At 38.6% G+C, this 15,275-nt stretch overlaps 1 protein-coding gene across 1 annotated transcript; it reads right to left on the reverse strand.

The window, feature by feature from the left end:
- Positions 1-6,612: 6,612 nt before the first annotated feature.
- Positions 6,613-7,188, reverse strand: LOC145559278 (uncharacterized). The gene has a single exon (XM_081620708.1). It carries the CDS (start codon positions 7,186-7,188, stop codon positions 6,613-6,615), a length of 576 nt encoding a protein of 191 aa, XP_081476834.1.
- Between the last annotated feature and the right edge of the window lie 8,087 nt (positions 7,189-15,275).

Genomic DNA, 15,275 nt, shown 5'->3' on the forward strand with positions numbered 1-15,275 from the left:
CATTTGGGATAATGCGCGAAATACGTAATTTTCGACGCTTCGTATATTAATTAGGACACAAAAAAGCGTCGATATTCTCGACGCTTTTTTGGGTCCCCGAAAATTTTCGACTCACGTATTTTCGACGCTTTTTAGCAGCGTCGAGAAATAAATTTTCGACGCTTTTTAGCGTCGAAAAAAGGCCTAAAAAGCGTCCAGAAAACACGCTTTTTGTAGTAGTGCATTGACTTGGTGTTGATCGGCTGGGTCTAATGGAAGCAAATTCATAGCATAGTTAGGATTATTAAAAAATAAACCTTAGTTGAGATTATTAAAAGTAAATCGGCAATAGTTGGGATTATTAAAGTGTATTTTTCTTTTTTATTTTATAATTCAAGTTATTATCGCCAGTTGAACATTTTTATAAAATAACACTTTTCACCAAAATGTTGGACGTTACATTATTTACATACAATACTCTGATCAATGTGTTTAATTTATACACAAAGTAAACATAATCATGCACGTTTTTAAGTTTTATAATGATAATTGTTAAATATATACATCCTCGAGTTTTTTTTATTGCAACATTATTTCTCTTTTCACGCTTACCAATGAATTATTTTAATTGCTACTATCTTTAATTACTAATATGTAAAAATTATGAATAATATATGGATATTAATACAGTATCAATCGAGACGAAATTAATAAAATCTCACATGACTATATTTTTACTTAAACATAAATCATCAAAGTTAGTCAAAGTGAAACAAGTGAATAGCGTGAAAGGTACTACCTCCGCTTTTATTTAGTTGATACCATTCTATTATCATATTTGCAAAGGCATTATTTATATATTTTTTTTTTAAAAAAAATGCCAACGCATTATGTTTATGATTAATATCTCTAATTCTTGACATTGTAAATTTATAAAAGGGGATATATATTGATAAAATCTATTAACTTATACTAAAACAAAACATTGCTGAAATCATCTCTTTTCAAAATTGTATATGTGTCGCTTTCTTAAGAAATTTTTTCTTGCCTAAAACCACTGATGATGTCATTTTTTTGTATAACTTTTTTTTTGGGAAATTATCAATGGTACACCCAAGGTTCGAGCGTTTATCAATGGTACACATATTAACTATTGTTTATCAGTGGTACACCCAAGGTTTCACACTCTTTTCTACAATACCTATTCCGTTAAAAAAAACATTAATCCTAGGTTAATTTTGGATATTTTTGATTTTTGTTAACTCAAAAACTCCCTCCTTTTTTTCCTCTTTACTTTCCTTCTTTTTTTTTTAAACTAACCCACCCACCTACTCTAACTGTATATATAAGTTTCCCCCCTCTTTTGCAGCTTACTCTTCTCCTTCATCTCGAATTTCCCTTTTCCCTTTCTTCTTCGTCTTCTTCTTTTTTTTTTTTTTTTTTTTTGCTTCTGAATGTCTACTTCTAGTAGCTTTTGATAATCAATTTTCATTTCAGCATGGGTTTCCTCTCTAGTAGCTTTTGACAATGAATTTTCATTTCAGCATTTTAAATTAGAATTATGTTGTTGACAATCAATGCAATGAACCACAAACCCCTTCCAATCCTATTTCTTTTTACTCGCAACAATTACCATATTTAGCCGGTACACATTACTTGCAACAATTTTTTTTTTATTTCCTTTTATGGTAGGTTTTTAATGGTAAAATGACAGTTTTACCCTTTTTTTAAAACCTTTTCTAATTTTTCCTAATCTCTACTTATTAAACTCTTAATCTAACTAACTAAATCTAAACTAATCTAACCATTCCCACCAAAAATTACCCACCCCATTCTGATTTCATTAGAAATCATCCACCCTCTCAACTACCAGAATTGAACGAAGATCATTCAATTCTCTTCGACTATGGTGCCCAGACTCTCCTTCTTCTGGAGAATTCTCCAGATGAACACCATAAACCCTAGATCTACTCCATTTTCCTCGTTTCTCTCTCATCTTCGTTCTCTGTTCTCTCTCTTCCTTCTTCTCTGTGAAACCCTAACTGCAATTTCTTTGCGATTTCTGAGAAAATGAGTTCCAAAAAAGCAGCAAAAGAGTCCCCTGAGCTTTCTAAGAAAGATTAGAGCACTTTCACTCGTTATCACTCTCAACGAAGAACTGGAATCATGAAACCAGTTCGTCGTTGCTCTGCGTCATTTTCAAAGTACTCGGGAGGTAAGATCGGGGCAAAGTTGGTGGAGTACATCTCCTGCGACGACGAGTGAGAAAAAGGCTGTGGAGACAGATCCAGTGGAGACTGTAGAAGTTCCGGTGTCGGTGGTTGTTGTTCTCCCTGCTGCTAGTGGAGAAGTGGTGGATGCTGATGATGGGTTTAAGGGAAGCCCAAAAAAAGCTGAATCGGAGAAGGACATCCCTGAGAAGGCTTCAGGCAGTGGTGCTTCACCTCGTGGAAAGAAGAGGCGTAGATCTGTCTGGAGGGATGACTACAGTGACTGGGATCCCTGCTACTTGGCTTATCTGAGGGACAAGTACCCTCATGACTTCTCACCAAATCTCTGATCTTGCAGCGTAACTATTACTAAACCCTAATTGCTTGATTTTTGCTTAGATTTGAGTCCCTTTTAGTGATTTATGCTTCTGTTTTTGGGTATAAGTTTGATGTTGTTCACTAAAGTTGATTGTGTTGCTTGCTGTGGTTTTGTTGGATAAATTTGTTGCTTTTGGTTGCTCTGATTGAGCCTGATTCATGTTGTTACTGTTGGTTGTTGCTTATGGTTGTCCCTGTTTAATGATTTTGAGCATGGTGGGTGATGTTATTTATGTTGGTTGCTGTGATTATGTTTGTTCTCTGTCTTTAATTGATTAAGCTTGCTATGAGTCCCTCACTGCTGGTTGGTATGAGTTGTAGTTGATGTGTTGGATGTGTGTTGGATGCTTGTTGATTTGAGTGTATACTCATGCAACTTGGAAGTGTTGTGATGTATGGATGATGACCCTAAAGTTTGTGGAATAGGCCTAGGGGTACTCTGGTTTGATGTATGCTTGTATTGTTGGCTGATTGTTAAATGGAGTCCCCTTTGCTGATTGTATTGTTGGCTAGTAGTTAAATGGAGTACCTTTTTGATGCATTGAGTCCCCCCCACCTACCTTACATCATATTTGTATCAATTTCCAAATGATGAATTGAAAGGACTCTTATGACTTAAGCCCATTATGGAAGGATGCTCCAACATTTTTTTTAAAAGATGTTGTTGAGGTGCCTTCTAGTGGTTGCTAATATGGTTAATCCATTCCCATCTGATGGAAATTAGACACACTGACCCAGCCATAAATGCACACCTTGAAATCATGTTAACTCTTTCACTTCATTTGGCCAAAAAATTGATGAGTGTACATAAGCACTAATCCATATTCACTACATTGTCATGACTACCTACCTACTCTATTTAACAAAAGACACCTAACCATTACAAAAACAAACAAAAAAACTCAAGTTTTAGTGTTAATGGTTATGTGTGGCAGTCTCTGATCTTGAATATCTTGTCACTTGTGTCCTCCTCTGCAAAAAGTTGTTAGTCACTTACAAAAAGTTGTGTCTTCTCCCCACTTCTGTCTTCAACACCTACTTACTTGTATCATCATCAATCTACATCCACTTCCATCTCTTCATTCTGTGGTTGAGGGGCTGTGGTTGGGACAAAAAGGGTGTTCAGGTACTCCACTGTGTCAGCAATAAGCTTCTTGTCTACCTTCAAAATATCTTCCAAAGTCCCCTTTTTGACTTACCTTGCCTTTTCCATCTGTGGTAGGTTAAATTTGTTCCCACCTTGTTTTTCCAACACCTTAATCATGGAAGACTGTAATGTGATCCAAGTATACATGTTAAGTGTTGGATCAAACATCTCAAATGCCTCTGCCGCCTTCTCAATTATTAGTTCATCCAAGTTTGTTGGGAATGACTAGTACTGTATGGACTGTATAGCCTTGAATAAACCAAGGTCCAACACATTAAGGTCTGGGGATTGTGCAGGTTGGAAAACAAATTAAATGTTAAACCCATTAGCTTGAGTGGCAGCCAAAAACTCTTCATCTGTAGGAACTTGATGTGGCCTAGCATTGTCCCATTGTATGATTATATTCTTTGATAATTGTGGTGGCCATTCTGCATGTATTGTTGGAATGATTTTGTCTACAATCATGTCCATAATTGCATCTTTGTTGACACTTTGAATGGCCTTATTTTCCATTGTGTCTGCCTCTCTGTTTTTGCTTTTCTTTTTAGCCCTTTCTTGCTTTACAAAGGGGAAGAGACCATACTGCCTTGAGTGTAACAGAGTCCCATCTTGTGCATTTAAGGGTTTTCCAACCATTCCCATGAACATAGCCTTCAATTTAAACCTTTTTTTTACTGCAGTGCTCTGTATGGAACCTCCTCATTTGGTGTGAGATAAACAGTCCTTGTCTTTGGGTTCAAGTAGAACCACTTCTCATCAATGTGGATATGATGTTGCATATCCATGAATGAAGGGTCTCCCTCACTTGGAACTGGATGTATGTGTTGTAGAACCCACTTGAGCCCTGTAATCTTGTGATTATCTTTTAGTGTTGGGTGGTTGGTAGCTGACACTGCCCTGAGTGTGCCCTTTTTTCAACCTATGTATCACCACATGGCTCATATTCAGAGCTGCACCATAGCTTCTGTTTGTTGTTCACTTGTACAGTGGCACAGACATAAGCCACGCATTAGAGTACTCAATAGGCTTCCTTCCTGTTTTGCCTAACTTCTTGGTTCTGACACCCACTGCTTCTCCCAGTTGCATGTGTTTTTTGATTTCTTTAAGCCACCTGCTTTTAGTAGATTTGTGTACATGATGTTTGTTTGCTAAAGAGGTTGGCATTCCTCTTGGGAGTGAGTCCCCTTCCATATTTAGCATAATATCATCAACAATCTGTCTTTTCTGTTGAATGCTTAGTTCTCTGCTTTGCCTCCCATTGTTGACAGCATGATTGTCCTGCTCTTCCTCTATTTCTGAGTCCCCTGTCTGAGTTTCTTGACTCTGTTCCTGTTGAGATGATTCTTGAGAATCTGACCGTGGCCTAGATTGTGAATTAATGGAAAATTCTTCCATCTCTATGTCCTGCTCCATGAGCAGTTGGTTGATATTGAAAAAATTATCATCAATTTCTTCCATGAGTCCCTTTTTTCTTTTTTTTTTCTTTTTTTTTTTTTTTTTTTTTTTTTTTTTTTTTTGCAGATTTGATGGTAGGTGATGAAGTGGAGGTGACTTGCCTTTTTTTGGGGAGCTTTCAGTGGAGCCTAATTCTGTACAAATTCACTAATGCTGCTACTACTAACTCAGCAATTAGGAATTAGGACTAATTCTAGATAATGATGGTTTTTTGTAATTTATGTGAACAATTCGAATTCCCACCACCCCCCCTCCCCAATACCTTTTGAAACGTTGATGAAAAATGGTGGAGAATGAAACAGGTTGCTCCTTTTAAAGGGAGCTTATGGTTTAAATTTTTTGTTTGAATTTGATTTGAAAAGCTTTTGAAATTTTCATGAAATTTTTGGTGGCAAAACAAAATTTGGAGCCTAAAAGAATTAGCCTCCAAAATTTTAGTCACATGCACCCACTTGCTAGTGGGTCCACTCCTTTTCCCTCCCTTTTTATCTCTCCTAATCACATGCCCCTCCCTTTAATCTATCCCCTTAAAATCTTTTGCCTAGGATTTCGTCCTTCCCCTCTTTGATGCGAGTAAAAAGAAACGAAGAGAGTATATTGTTAGAGTTTTTTAAGTTTAAAAAAATTGAAAATAGCCAAAATTAACCTAGGATTAGTGTTTGTTTAACGGAGTGGGTACTGTAAAAGAGTGTGTGAAACCTTGGGTGTACCGCTGATAAACAATACTTAAGTAGGTGTGCAATTGATAAACACTCGAAACTTAGGTGTACCATTGATAATTTCCCTTTTTTTTTTTTGTGTGTGATACTTCGTAAACAAGCTAAGTAAAATCTTTCAATAACTTTTATCTTAGAAATCGGAGTATAGTTTATTGAATAGCAACTGTATTCCTTTCTTTTGATCTAAAAATCTATCATTCCCTCTCCTCTATTCCTTAACATTAATATTCCAACGTCCATAAATTCCTGAAATATTCAAACTGTATTCCTTTCAAGAAATCTTCATTCAATGAATTTAGAACAAAATTGAAAAGATTCATTGTATATACAAGTTTTACACTATTTGTTTTTGTTAAATCGTGCATCGTACGAGGGATAATCTAGTATATATTAAAACGATTTTAAATAAGATCTTAATTTTTTTTTTTTTTTTTTGGAAAGAAAACAATATTTCGATTGACTATGTTTTATAATAGCTATAAATCACAAATTCTAATCAAAGTGTAATATGTGAAGAACGTAAAAGTGAACGTAATATGGAGTAAATAAGTTCAGATTTTGTTTCAAAATAAAAAAGTTCAAAATTCAAAACAGATCCTCAAAATTTACGGAGCCAAGTACGGCGTAAATAATTCAAAATTTACAGAGCCAAGTACGGATTAAATAATTTAAAATTTGCGGAGCAAGAAAGTTACGTTTTTATTGAAAAAAAAAAAGGATTAATTTAAAAAAGTAACGCACCTTCGTTATTATATTGGACTGCAACATGAAGTGGTGTTTGTTTTCGTTTGTTACTGTAAGAGGCGACTTCAGAGTCAACCCCAAGCAAGTAAGCCGCAACTTGAATACTTTTGCCTCCATTCATCAATGCCACATGAAGTGGGGTGTTACCCTGCTTATTCTGAGCCCTCCAGGGTGACTTTGTTGTCGACGCCACCACCCTTTCATCATCATCACCTTCCAGACAAGGAATCTGATTGTAGGAGATAATTAGGTACTCAGCTATTGTTTGAGTATCTTGCTTGGCGGCCATATGAAGAGGTGTATCTTGATCGGAGTTTGTCCCGCATATAAGCTTTCTTCGATCAGCGGCTGCTGGAAAGCATTCCAGAGCCGCCTTGATGAAATCAAGCTGCCCGTGTTCGGCAGCTACATGGATGATATTATTTTTATGGTGTGTCAGCCCAAGGAGATCATCGTCGTAGTAGACAGCCGCCGCGGCTTCCACGTCTTTGGCCTTGGCTTCGTTGAGGAACTTTACGTCTCCTCTTACTGCTGCCTTGTAGATTTCCTTCTTCATCTTCGGACGATGCGACCACTTTTGGATTTTGTGTTTTTGATTATTTGATGTATGCTGCGTTGAATGGGCACAACTCCCTCTTAACCTTTACAAAGTCAACTTTTTTAACGTTAAGTTTTGGATATGTACTGTGTTCACATTGTTTAATTAATTTATTGGATTTAAGAAAATAACACATAGCTATATTTTCAAAATGTGGTTGTCTGAATCAATAATTGTTCCTGTCTTCAACGACAATAATAAGGTATCGATCATTACTATATCAATACGAGGATTAAATATATCAACATGATTGTTGGTATTTTTAGACTTTATGTTGGTACACTCATTATGCCAACATAAAGTATAAATGTACCATCAACACTTATTATTGTCATTCATGACAATAATAATTATTGGCATTGATTTCCTCAAAACTAGTTTAGTCATGTTGTTGCACGAATTAAATAACTATTATTTGTGTAAAATAATAATCAATTCTTTATTCAAAAAAAGGTAATCTTAATCTCATTAATTAATTTTGAAAGAACTACTGTATTTAGGACTTGTTCACATTTACTTAATTTCATTTCAGTTCAGTTCAGTTCAGCTCCAATCAGTTCAGTCAGTTCAGCTCCTAATTTCCCTCATAAAATATCCATTTTAGCTCATTTCAGTTCAGTTCAGCTCCAAATTTTCCTCTCTCATAAAATATTCATTTAAGCTCAATTCAGTTTAGTTCAGCTCCAATCAATTCAGCTCAGTTCAGTTCAGCTCAGTTCTGTAAATGTAAACAGACTCTTATTTAGTCTTGGGATTTAAGCGAATTAAAACTAGAAGGAAAATGTCAAAAATAGTTTAGGCGGAAAATTTCAATTAAAATTAGGATTTTTTGACATTTGCTACCACTAAAAACACCTCTCTTCAGATTCGGTACCAATTTTTTTAAAAATTTTTCTTTGCTACCTGCCAAAACAAAGTTTGTTAAAAATCACTACCACTTGTCTTCAACCGTTAGTATTTTCGTTACCACCACCCAACCACCGTCCAGCCACCACTCCTTCCCACCCACTGCCTAATTCACCGCCACTATTCAACATCAAACCCACCGCAACCACCACCCAACCACCAGCCCTTCCTCACCCACGAACCCACCAGCTACCCAAGCCACCTCCATCGTCGCCTGGGAGCCCAATCCCCTGTTCGCGAATCCGGCCACCTAGCCCCCGTGTCGGCGCCGGCGTCGCGACCCTCCTCTAAAAACGCCTTTCCAGCCCCGATCCCAACCTCGTTCCCAGCCCCCCCTACCCTTGAAAACTCGATCCAAGCCCCTTCCCCTCGATACCCGATCCCACGATCTGGGTTTAGTGGTTTCGGTGGGTAGTCGTGGTCTGGGTTCATGGAAATAGGGTTCGCGTGGGTATAGGGTTGTCGGTGGTGGTGGTCTGGGTTTGTGGGTATAGGGTTGTCGGTGGTGGTGGTTTGGGTTTGGGGGTTAGGGTGGTGTCGTGGTGGTGGTGAGATCTGGGTTCGTGGGTTTTGGGTAAAGGGTTGTCGGTGGTGGTGGTCTAGGTGGTGGGTCCTGGGTGAGGTCGTTGGCGCCAACCGACTCTTTTGGTGCCGGCTGTCGGCAGGTGGGAGGGGGAGGGGTGGGTGGCAGTTTAGGGGAGGGGGTGGCAATGGGGTGGCTGGGTTTTTTTTTTTTTTTTTTAAATATTTTAATTAATGTTTTTTTTTTCAATAAACTTAACGGAAATTCTAACGGATTACGTTAAGTGGTAGTTATTTTTAACAAAATCTGATTTTGGTGGTAGCAAAGTAAAAAAATTTTTAAAATTGGTACCGAATCTGAAGAGAGGCGTTTTTAGTGGTAGGGAATGTCAAAAAATCCTTAAAATTACTCCCTCCATTATTTTTTTTTATTTGCATCACTTTCTTTTTATGGTTGTGTTTTTTTTTTAAATACATCAATTCTATATTTGGTAACTTTAAACTATTTTTTATCATTTCTCCCTTACATTAAATCCCACTCAAATTATTTTATCATTTCTCTCCCTTTCATGTTCTCCACTTGAATAATAAAAATATATCCTCTCTCACATACTTTCTCTTTTATGGTCTCCATCTTATTTTTAATATATACCCTCTCTCACATACTTTCTCTCTCTTATTCACTCACTCACTCACAATATTACACTACTCTCTTTAAACTCCATGCATTCTCAAGTGATGCAAATAAAAAAAACGGAGGGAGTAAAAAGCTGACATGTATCCCTTATTGATATCAGCATCTTTTGTTTTAGTACGGAGTATTAATTAATAGTATAGATATGTATTAAGATAACAAACCTTGAGACCTTCACCGCACAACAAAAAAAAAAAAAAGTTGCAACCATAATTTACGGAAAATATAATTAGTACTAGTTTTGTACCCGTGCGATGCCCGGGTTAGTTGTTTATTGAATTTTAAGATAAATTTTTAATGTATATGTCAAATTTTAAAACATATCATTGATACAAAATTACTTAGGAATTGATGTGTTTTTGTGGTGATTTAAACTATATAGTAGGCATGTAATGACTAATAATAACATTGGTGAAAAACATTTCTTGACCCGTAACCTAAAATATTGACCCTGTCCGAAATGACTCTAGATTGTAAAGTATATTGTCTTAATTGATTAGAATACATTATAAATAATGGATGTGGTGCATTTTGAGCTAATTCCTTCGCTCCAAAAAAATAATATGATACAAAAAATAAATTTATATGATAATTTATGATTGTAATAATTTTTTTTAATAAAATTATAATTTAATTTGTACATATGAAATATTTATACTTTATCGAAAATAAAACTCTAAATTAACAATTTTATCCTAAAATTTTATCCAAATTTGATTGAAAATAAAATTCTAAATTAATTTTTTTATCATACAAATTGAATTCTATATAACTCTATCCTACGTGGCGCGACACTTGGCAAAAAGTTGGAGCGCCAAGTGTCGCTATCTCGTCGCCTGGCTAAAAGTTTAGCTTTATATATTAGTTATATGATTTTTGCTCTTCATTGGAAGTTATTTCAAAAGCCAAACAAATTAGGCGGAGAGTAGGGGTTCTTTGCAAAGTGCCAATAATGAGATTTAATTTTATAATCATTGAGTAATACGGAGTAGTTAATTCCATTTCTTAAAAAAAGGGTTTTAATTAATTATTACCCCAAAAGTCATTTTTATCGACTACATAGCAAAAAAAAAAACAAGTTACTAAAGTCTTTGTCTGCTCCATTAAAATAATTCATAGTTTCATGCAAAACTCCAAAACTTGAAAGCTGTAAAAATCTTAAGTTCAATCCTCAAGTTGGATTTGTGATAGACATTTAAATTTAAATAATACGGAGTGTGGAGTATGGATTACCAACAACTTTACGACTTATTGTTAATTATTTTATATTAATGTCTCATTATTCAATTTTTTTGTAACAAGTTTTCAAGATAATGCCTAGTGGAGGTAAACATAACGCTTATATAGTTAGGGCATGTTCTCATACGATTATTTTTAGTTCAATTCAGTTCAATTCAGCTCTGATAAGTTCAATTCAGTTCAGCTCCTAATTTCCTTCTTTTACAATAAATTCAGTTCACTTCAGCTCTAATAAGTTCAGTTCAGTTCAGTCAATGAGAACATGCCCTAATATTCTCTTTCACATCCGTTCATCTTAATATTGAATAGCAACTTCTTAAAATTGAAAAATTCATTCAAGCTACATACATTTGTTTATTAGTAATAAGGTACTTCTTGATTGTTAAATTTCGAAACAATATGAAATGAGTCTGGGCAACCCGAACAAGGAGGAGGAGAGTTTGCTCCACAAACAAGGTTTTTGGAGCTTCCATACTAAAACCAATTGGCAATAGTAGGAGTTACTCCTCTACCTTATAAAGTGGATCCACCTCTCCTCTTTCTCCAATGTGGAACACTCACAAGTAATACACATTGATTGGGTTCCAACACTCCTCCTCCCTTGTGAGTGTCTTTAACTCAAGGATCACTTGATCCAATTTAATTTGGCCCAGAATACTTAATGCCATTAAAGGTCCCAAACTTTGGGCCTGGCAATATACTCAAACCATTAGAGGTGGGCCTGGGCCACACCCGCAAACCAAGAGAGAGAGTTCACTTCACAAGTCCAATGAGATTCCATCCCAAAACCATATGGCAATAGGAGGAGTAGCCCTTTAGCCTTATAAAGTGTTTAATTCTCTTTTTTTTTTAACCAATGTGGGACACTTACATGTGGTGACACTTGAGAGGTTTATTCTTCAACACTCCCCCTCACATGCAAGGTCCCTTCAACTCAAGGATTACTTGATCCAATTTAATTTGGCCCAGAATACTTAATGCCATTAAAGGTCCCAAACTTTGGGCTTGGCAATATACTCAAACCATTAGAGGTTCCATACCGTGGGCCTGGCTCTGATACCATGTTAAATTTCGAAACAATATGAAATGGGCCTGGGCAACCCGAACAAAGAGGAGGAGAGTTAGGTCCACAAACAAGGCTTTGGAGCTTCCATACTAAAACCAATTGGCAATAGTAGGAGTTACTCCTCTACCTTATAAAGTGAAATCACCTCTCCTCTTTCTCCAATGTAGGACACTCACAAGTGATACACATTGGGTTTCAACATTGATTTCACCAAGATTTCACGAGCCCAACTACTAGTGGACTTATAGGTAGTTGTGGATTTTTAAGAACCCACAAATAATATTGTTAATTAATGACAAATTACACAACAATGGGGGTAAATGGTTGGCATTAATTCCACATAAATCCATTTTGATGATTTAACTCGAATGGTTTATAGTTTTCTTTTCCTCAACAATGTGGGTTATGATGCTAATTCTATGTTAAGTGTCACTTCCTTTTATCTTCTTATATACCTACAAGATTTGTTTTCATTTTCTCATCACCATATCCCTTATCATTCAATAAATTACCTGATATGTAAAATACAAACTATTGGGTCAGTCAAGCCTGACCAAGTAGTTTGTGCGGCGAAGGAGATGACGATGACGTACGATAAAGACAATGATAACGATGATGACAACAATGGTGGATCTCCTTCTCCCCTTGTTGGTGACGACAATGATGATGACATCAATGGCGAAGGAGAGAAGCGGAATCATTCATGGTGGAAGAGAGAAAGTTTAATTCTCGGATTTTTCGAGAAATGCCCAAAAAATCGAATTGGGGCTTTCTTATATGATGTATAATTGTTGAAATTGATTGTCCCATATGATTGTATGTTGAATTGTGAGCATTTTCACAACATATGCATGTTTTTTGGTAGAGAAATGAGCAAGTTATGCTATACCCATGACCTTAGTACGAGATCTTCAATGGATGTTCCACCATTGTTATACATATTATCAAACAAATTATACATATCCCCAAACAAGTTATACATATTGTTGAGGGTAAAAATACATCGTATACATGGACCAATCCCATAGTGACACGTGGCCCAGTTATAGGGTGACACGTGTCACCACGGGAAGATGCCACGAAATCCAGAGTCCTTAAGGTCTCAGGCCAATCCCATAGTGACACGTGGCCCAGTTATAGGGTGACACGTGTCACCACGGGAAGATGCCATGTGTTTAGGCAATGTGTTCCCTCTTTAAATTAGCACGCCAGAAAGCCCTAACAACGTCAGGGCCCAAATCCCGAGAGATATCAATGAAAGCCGCAAAACGGCGCCCCCAGAGTGGCACGTGACATTCGCTGATTGCGCAGCCAATCACGTCACGTAAATCTAGGGTATAAACCCTAGAGAGGGGCACGAGTCCCACCCCTATAAATACCCCAATCATTTATGATGGGGGGGGGAATTCAGACAAAAAGAAAACAACAGAGCATTAAATAGCTCCAACTTCTCTCTACTTTCTCTCTCTAGCCTTTTCCGTTCTGATCACTGACTTGATCGTCGGAGGCAAATATTCCGTTGATCGGAATATTCGTTGTTTTGCAGGTTGGACCGACTCGTTGCCAGAAGAGCGTGACCAGTATCCCAGGAAATCCAAAAATCACCCGAAACATTCGAATGCCACGTGCCACTCTGGGGGCGCCGTTTTGCGGCTTTCATTGATATCTCTCGGGATTTGGGCCCTGACGTTGTTAGGGCTTTCTGGCGTGCTAATTTAAAGAGGGAACACATTGCCTAAACACATGGCATCTTCCCGTGGTGACACGTGTCACCCTATAACTGGGCCACGCGTCACTATGGGATTCGCCTGAGACCTTAAGGACTCTGAATTGCGTGGCATCTTCCCGTGGTGACACGTGTCACCCTATAACTGGGCCACGTGTCACTATGGGATTGGCCTGAGACCTTAAGGACTCTGGATTGCGTGGCATCTTCCCGTGGTGACACGTGTCACCCTATAACTGGGTCACGTGTCACTATGGGATTGGTCCATGTATACGAGGTATTTTTACCCTCAACATTTTCCCCTCAGAGGGGATGGCTCGTACGCATACAGACCGGCTCCTCTGACCTCGAATAGCCTTGGTGCGTACAAGTGTATTAGAGTTTTGTCAGTTTTCTGTCCGCCTGACAATTTTAGGGCGAACGCCTGTCTATTCAAATGGCGCGGACGAAGGTAGGCCGTCTTGATTTTAGCGGTCGTCTTGCCATTACGGAGAGAGCTTTAGTTCTGACAACTTCCCTTTGGACGCGCCGTTTATTAGGTCATCTTTTCCGCCTAATTTAACGGAGTTACTCCTTGTCCCTCCAAATTCTAGGTCACTTTTTCAAATTGTAACCGTTCAGCTAAGTTAGGCGGGAAAGATGAATTTACTATCTTACCCCCCATAAATTTTCCCTATATATACAAGGGGTTTGACTTCATTTTGGCACTTTGGAACTTTACATTTTCTAGAGAGAAGTCAGAGCTTCTAGAGAGAGAAAGTGTGTTTTCCTTTGAATCTTCAAGAGCTCCGCCGTGCACTTGAGTTTTCCGGTGACATTTGTTGAATTTTCCGATCAATCTTCAAGGCTTCTAAGTTTTCAACACGTACAGAGGTAGGCCGCCTGTTTTTCTTTTCCTTGTATTTTTATTTCTTTGTTTATTTAAAAGCTGGCTCAACACTCGGCTTCGTCCGTTTCTCCTCATGAGGCCGGCCGTTCGCCTGGGACTGAGGAGTCTAGAGTGGACGGAGACGAGTTGTCTCCTTCATGGAGTGGGTCCATTTCTAGTGTGTACCGACTCACATCCACCCATTCTTCTCTGTCCCTGCAGTCAACCATGGCACGGACGATGCAAACGTACGATCGTCATGCGGCCAGAAATCCAGACGGAAGTCTGGTAAACCCTAGGCCTCCTTATGACCTAAATAATGTTAACATAGAGACCCCTTCTACCACTCCTACGACCGCTTCCACGGGCACTCACTGCTCGGTCGTGGAGGTAACTTCCTCGTTCGAGGAGCGCCAAAGAACCCAAGGCGCTTCTACTGCAGGGGGAACGTCCGAGCGAAGTCCAGGGTTGAGGTTCCCCCAATATGCCAGCTCGGTCATGGATGGGGCCGAGTTGCTACTCTGTGAAGGACCTCCTTCTTCTTCTCGGGCGGACGCTGATACGTCCATCCCCACTCCCTCAGAACTCTATCTCCGATATGGCAGGTCGGACAGACCGAGAACGGGGGCTTCAATTAACGAACCGTCCGACCTGCCCCCTCGCAGAGCAACTCCTACGGGGAGTCAGGCGACTGGTGCCAAAGATAAAGGCAAAAGACCGCTTGAAGATATTGTCTCTCCCCGAGGCGACCATAGTTCTAGGAGCCGCAGCTCAGCGGAGGCAGCCGACCTGGACAGGGTGCTGTCTTCCGAGTTTGGGAGCGCTCCTCAACGAGAGGAGGATGAAGCTGAGAATGCGGCCGAAGGTGGAGCGGCGGCCGTAGAGGGCGAAGAGGCGGCCGAGGAGGATGTTGCCAACGTGGTCAAATTCAAGGATCTGTACGCCTGCACGGTGGGTAGCACAGCCTTGGGCTACCTGAACTACAAATTTGAGGATTACAAGGCATTCCTTCACCTTGGGGAGG

This window comes from Chenopodium album, chromosome 9 (genome assembly GCF_948465745.1).
Source record: "Chenopodium album chromosome 9, dcCheAlbu1.1, whole genome shotgun sequence".
Taxonomy (NCBI): Eukaryota; Viridiplantae; Streptophyta; class Magnoliopsida; order Caryophyllales; family Amaranthaceae; genus Chenopodium; species Chenopodium album.

Excerpts from the sequence above, each read along its gene's own strand:
- LOC145559278 (XM_081620708.1), bottom strand. The coding sequence starts at position 7,188 with ATGAAGAAGGAAATCTACAAGGCAGCAGTAAGAGGAGACGTAAAGTTC.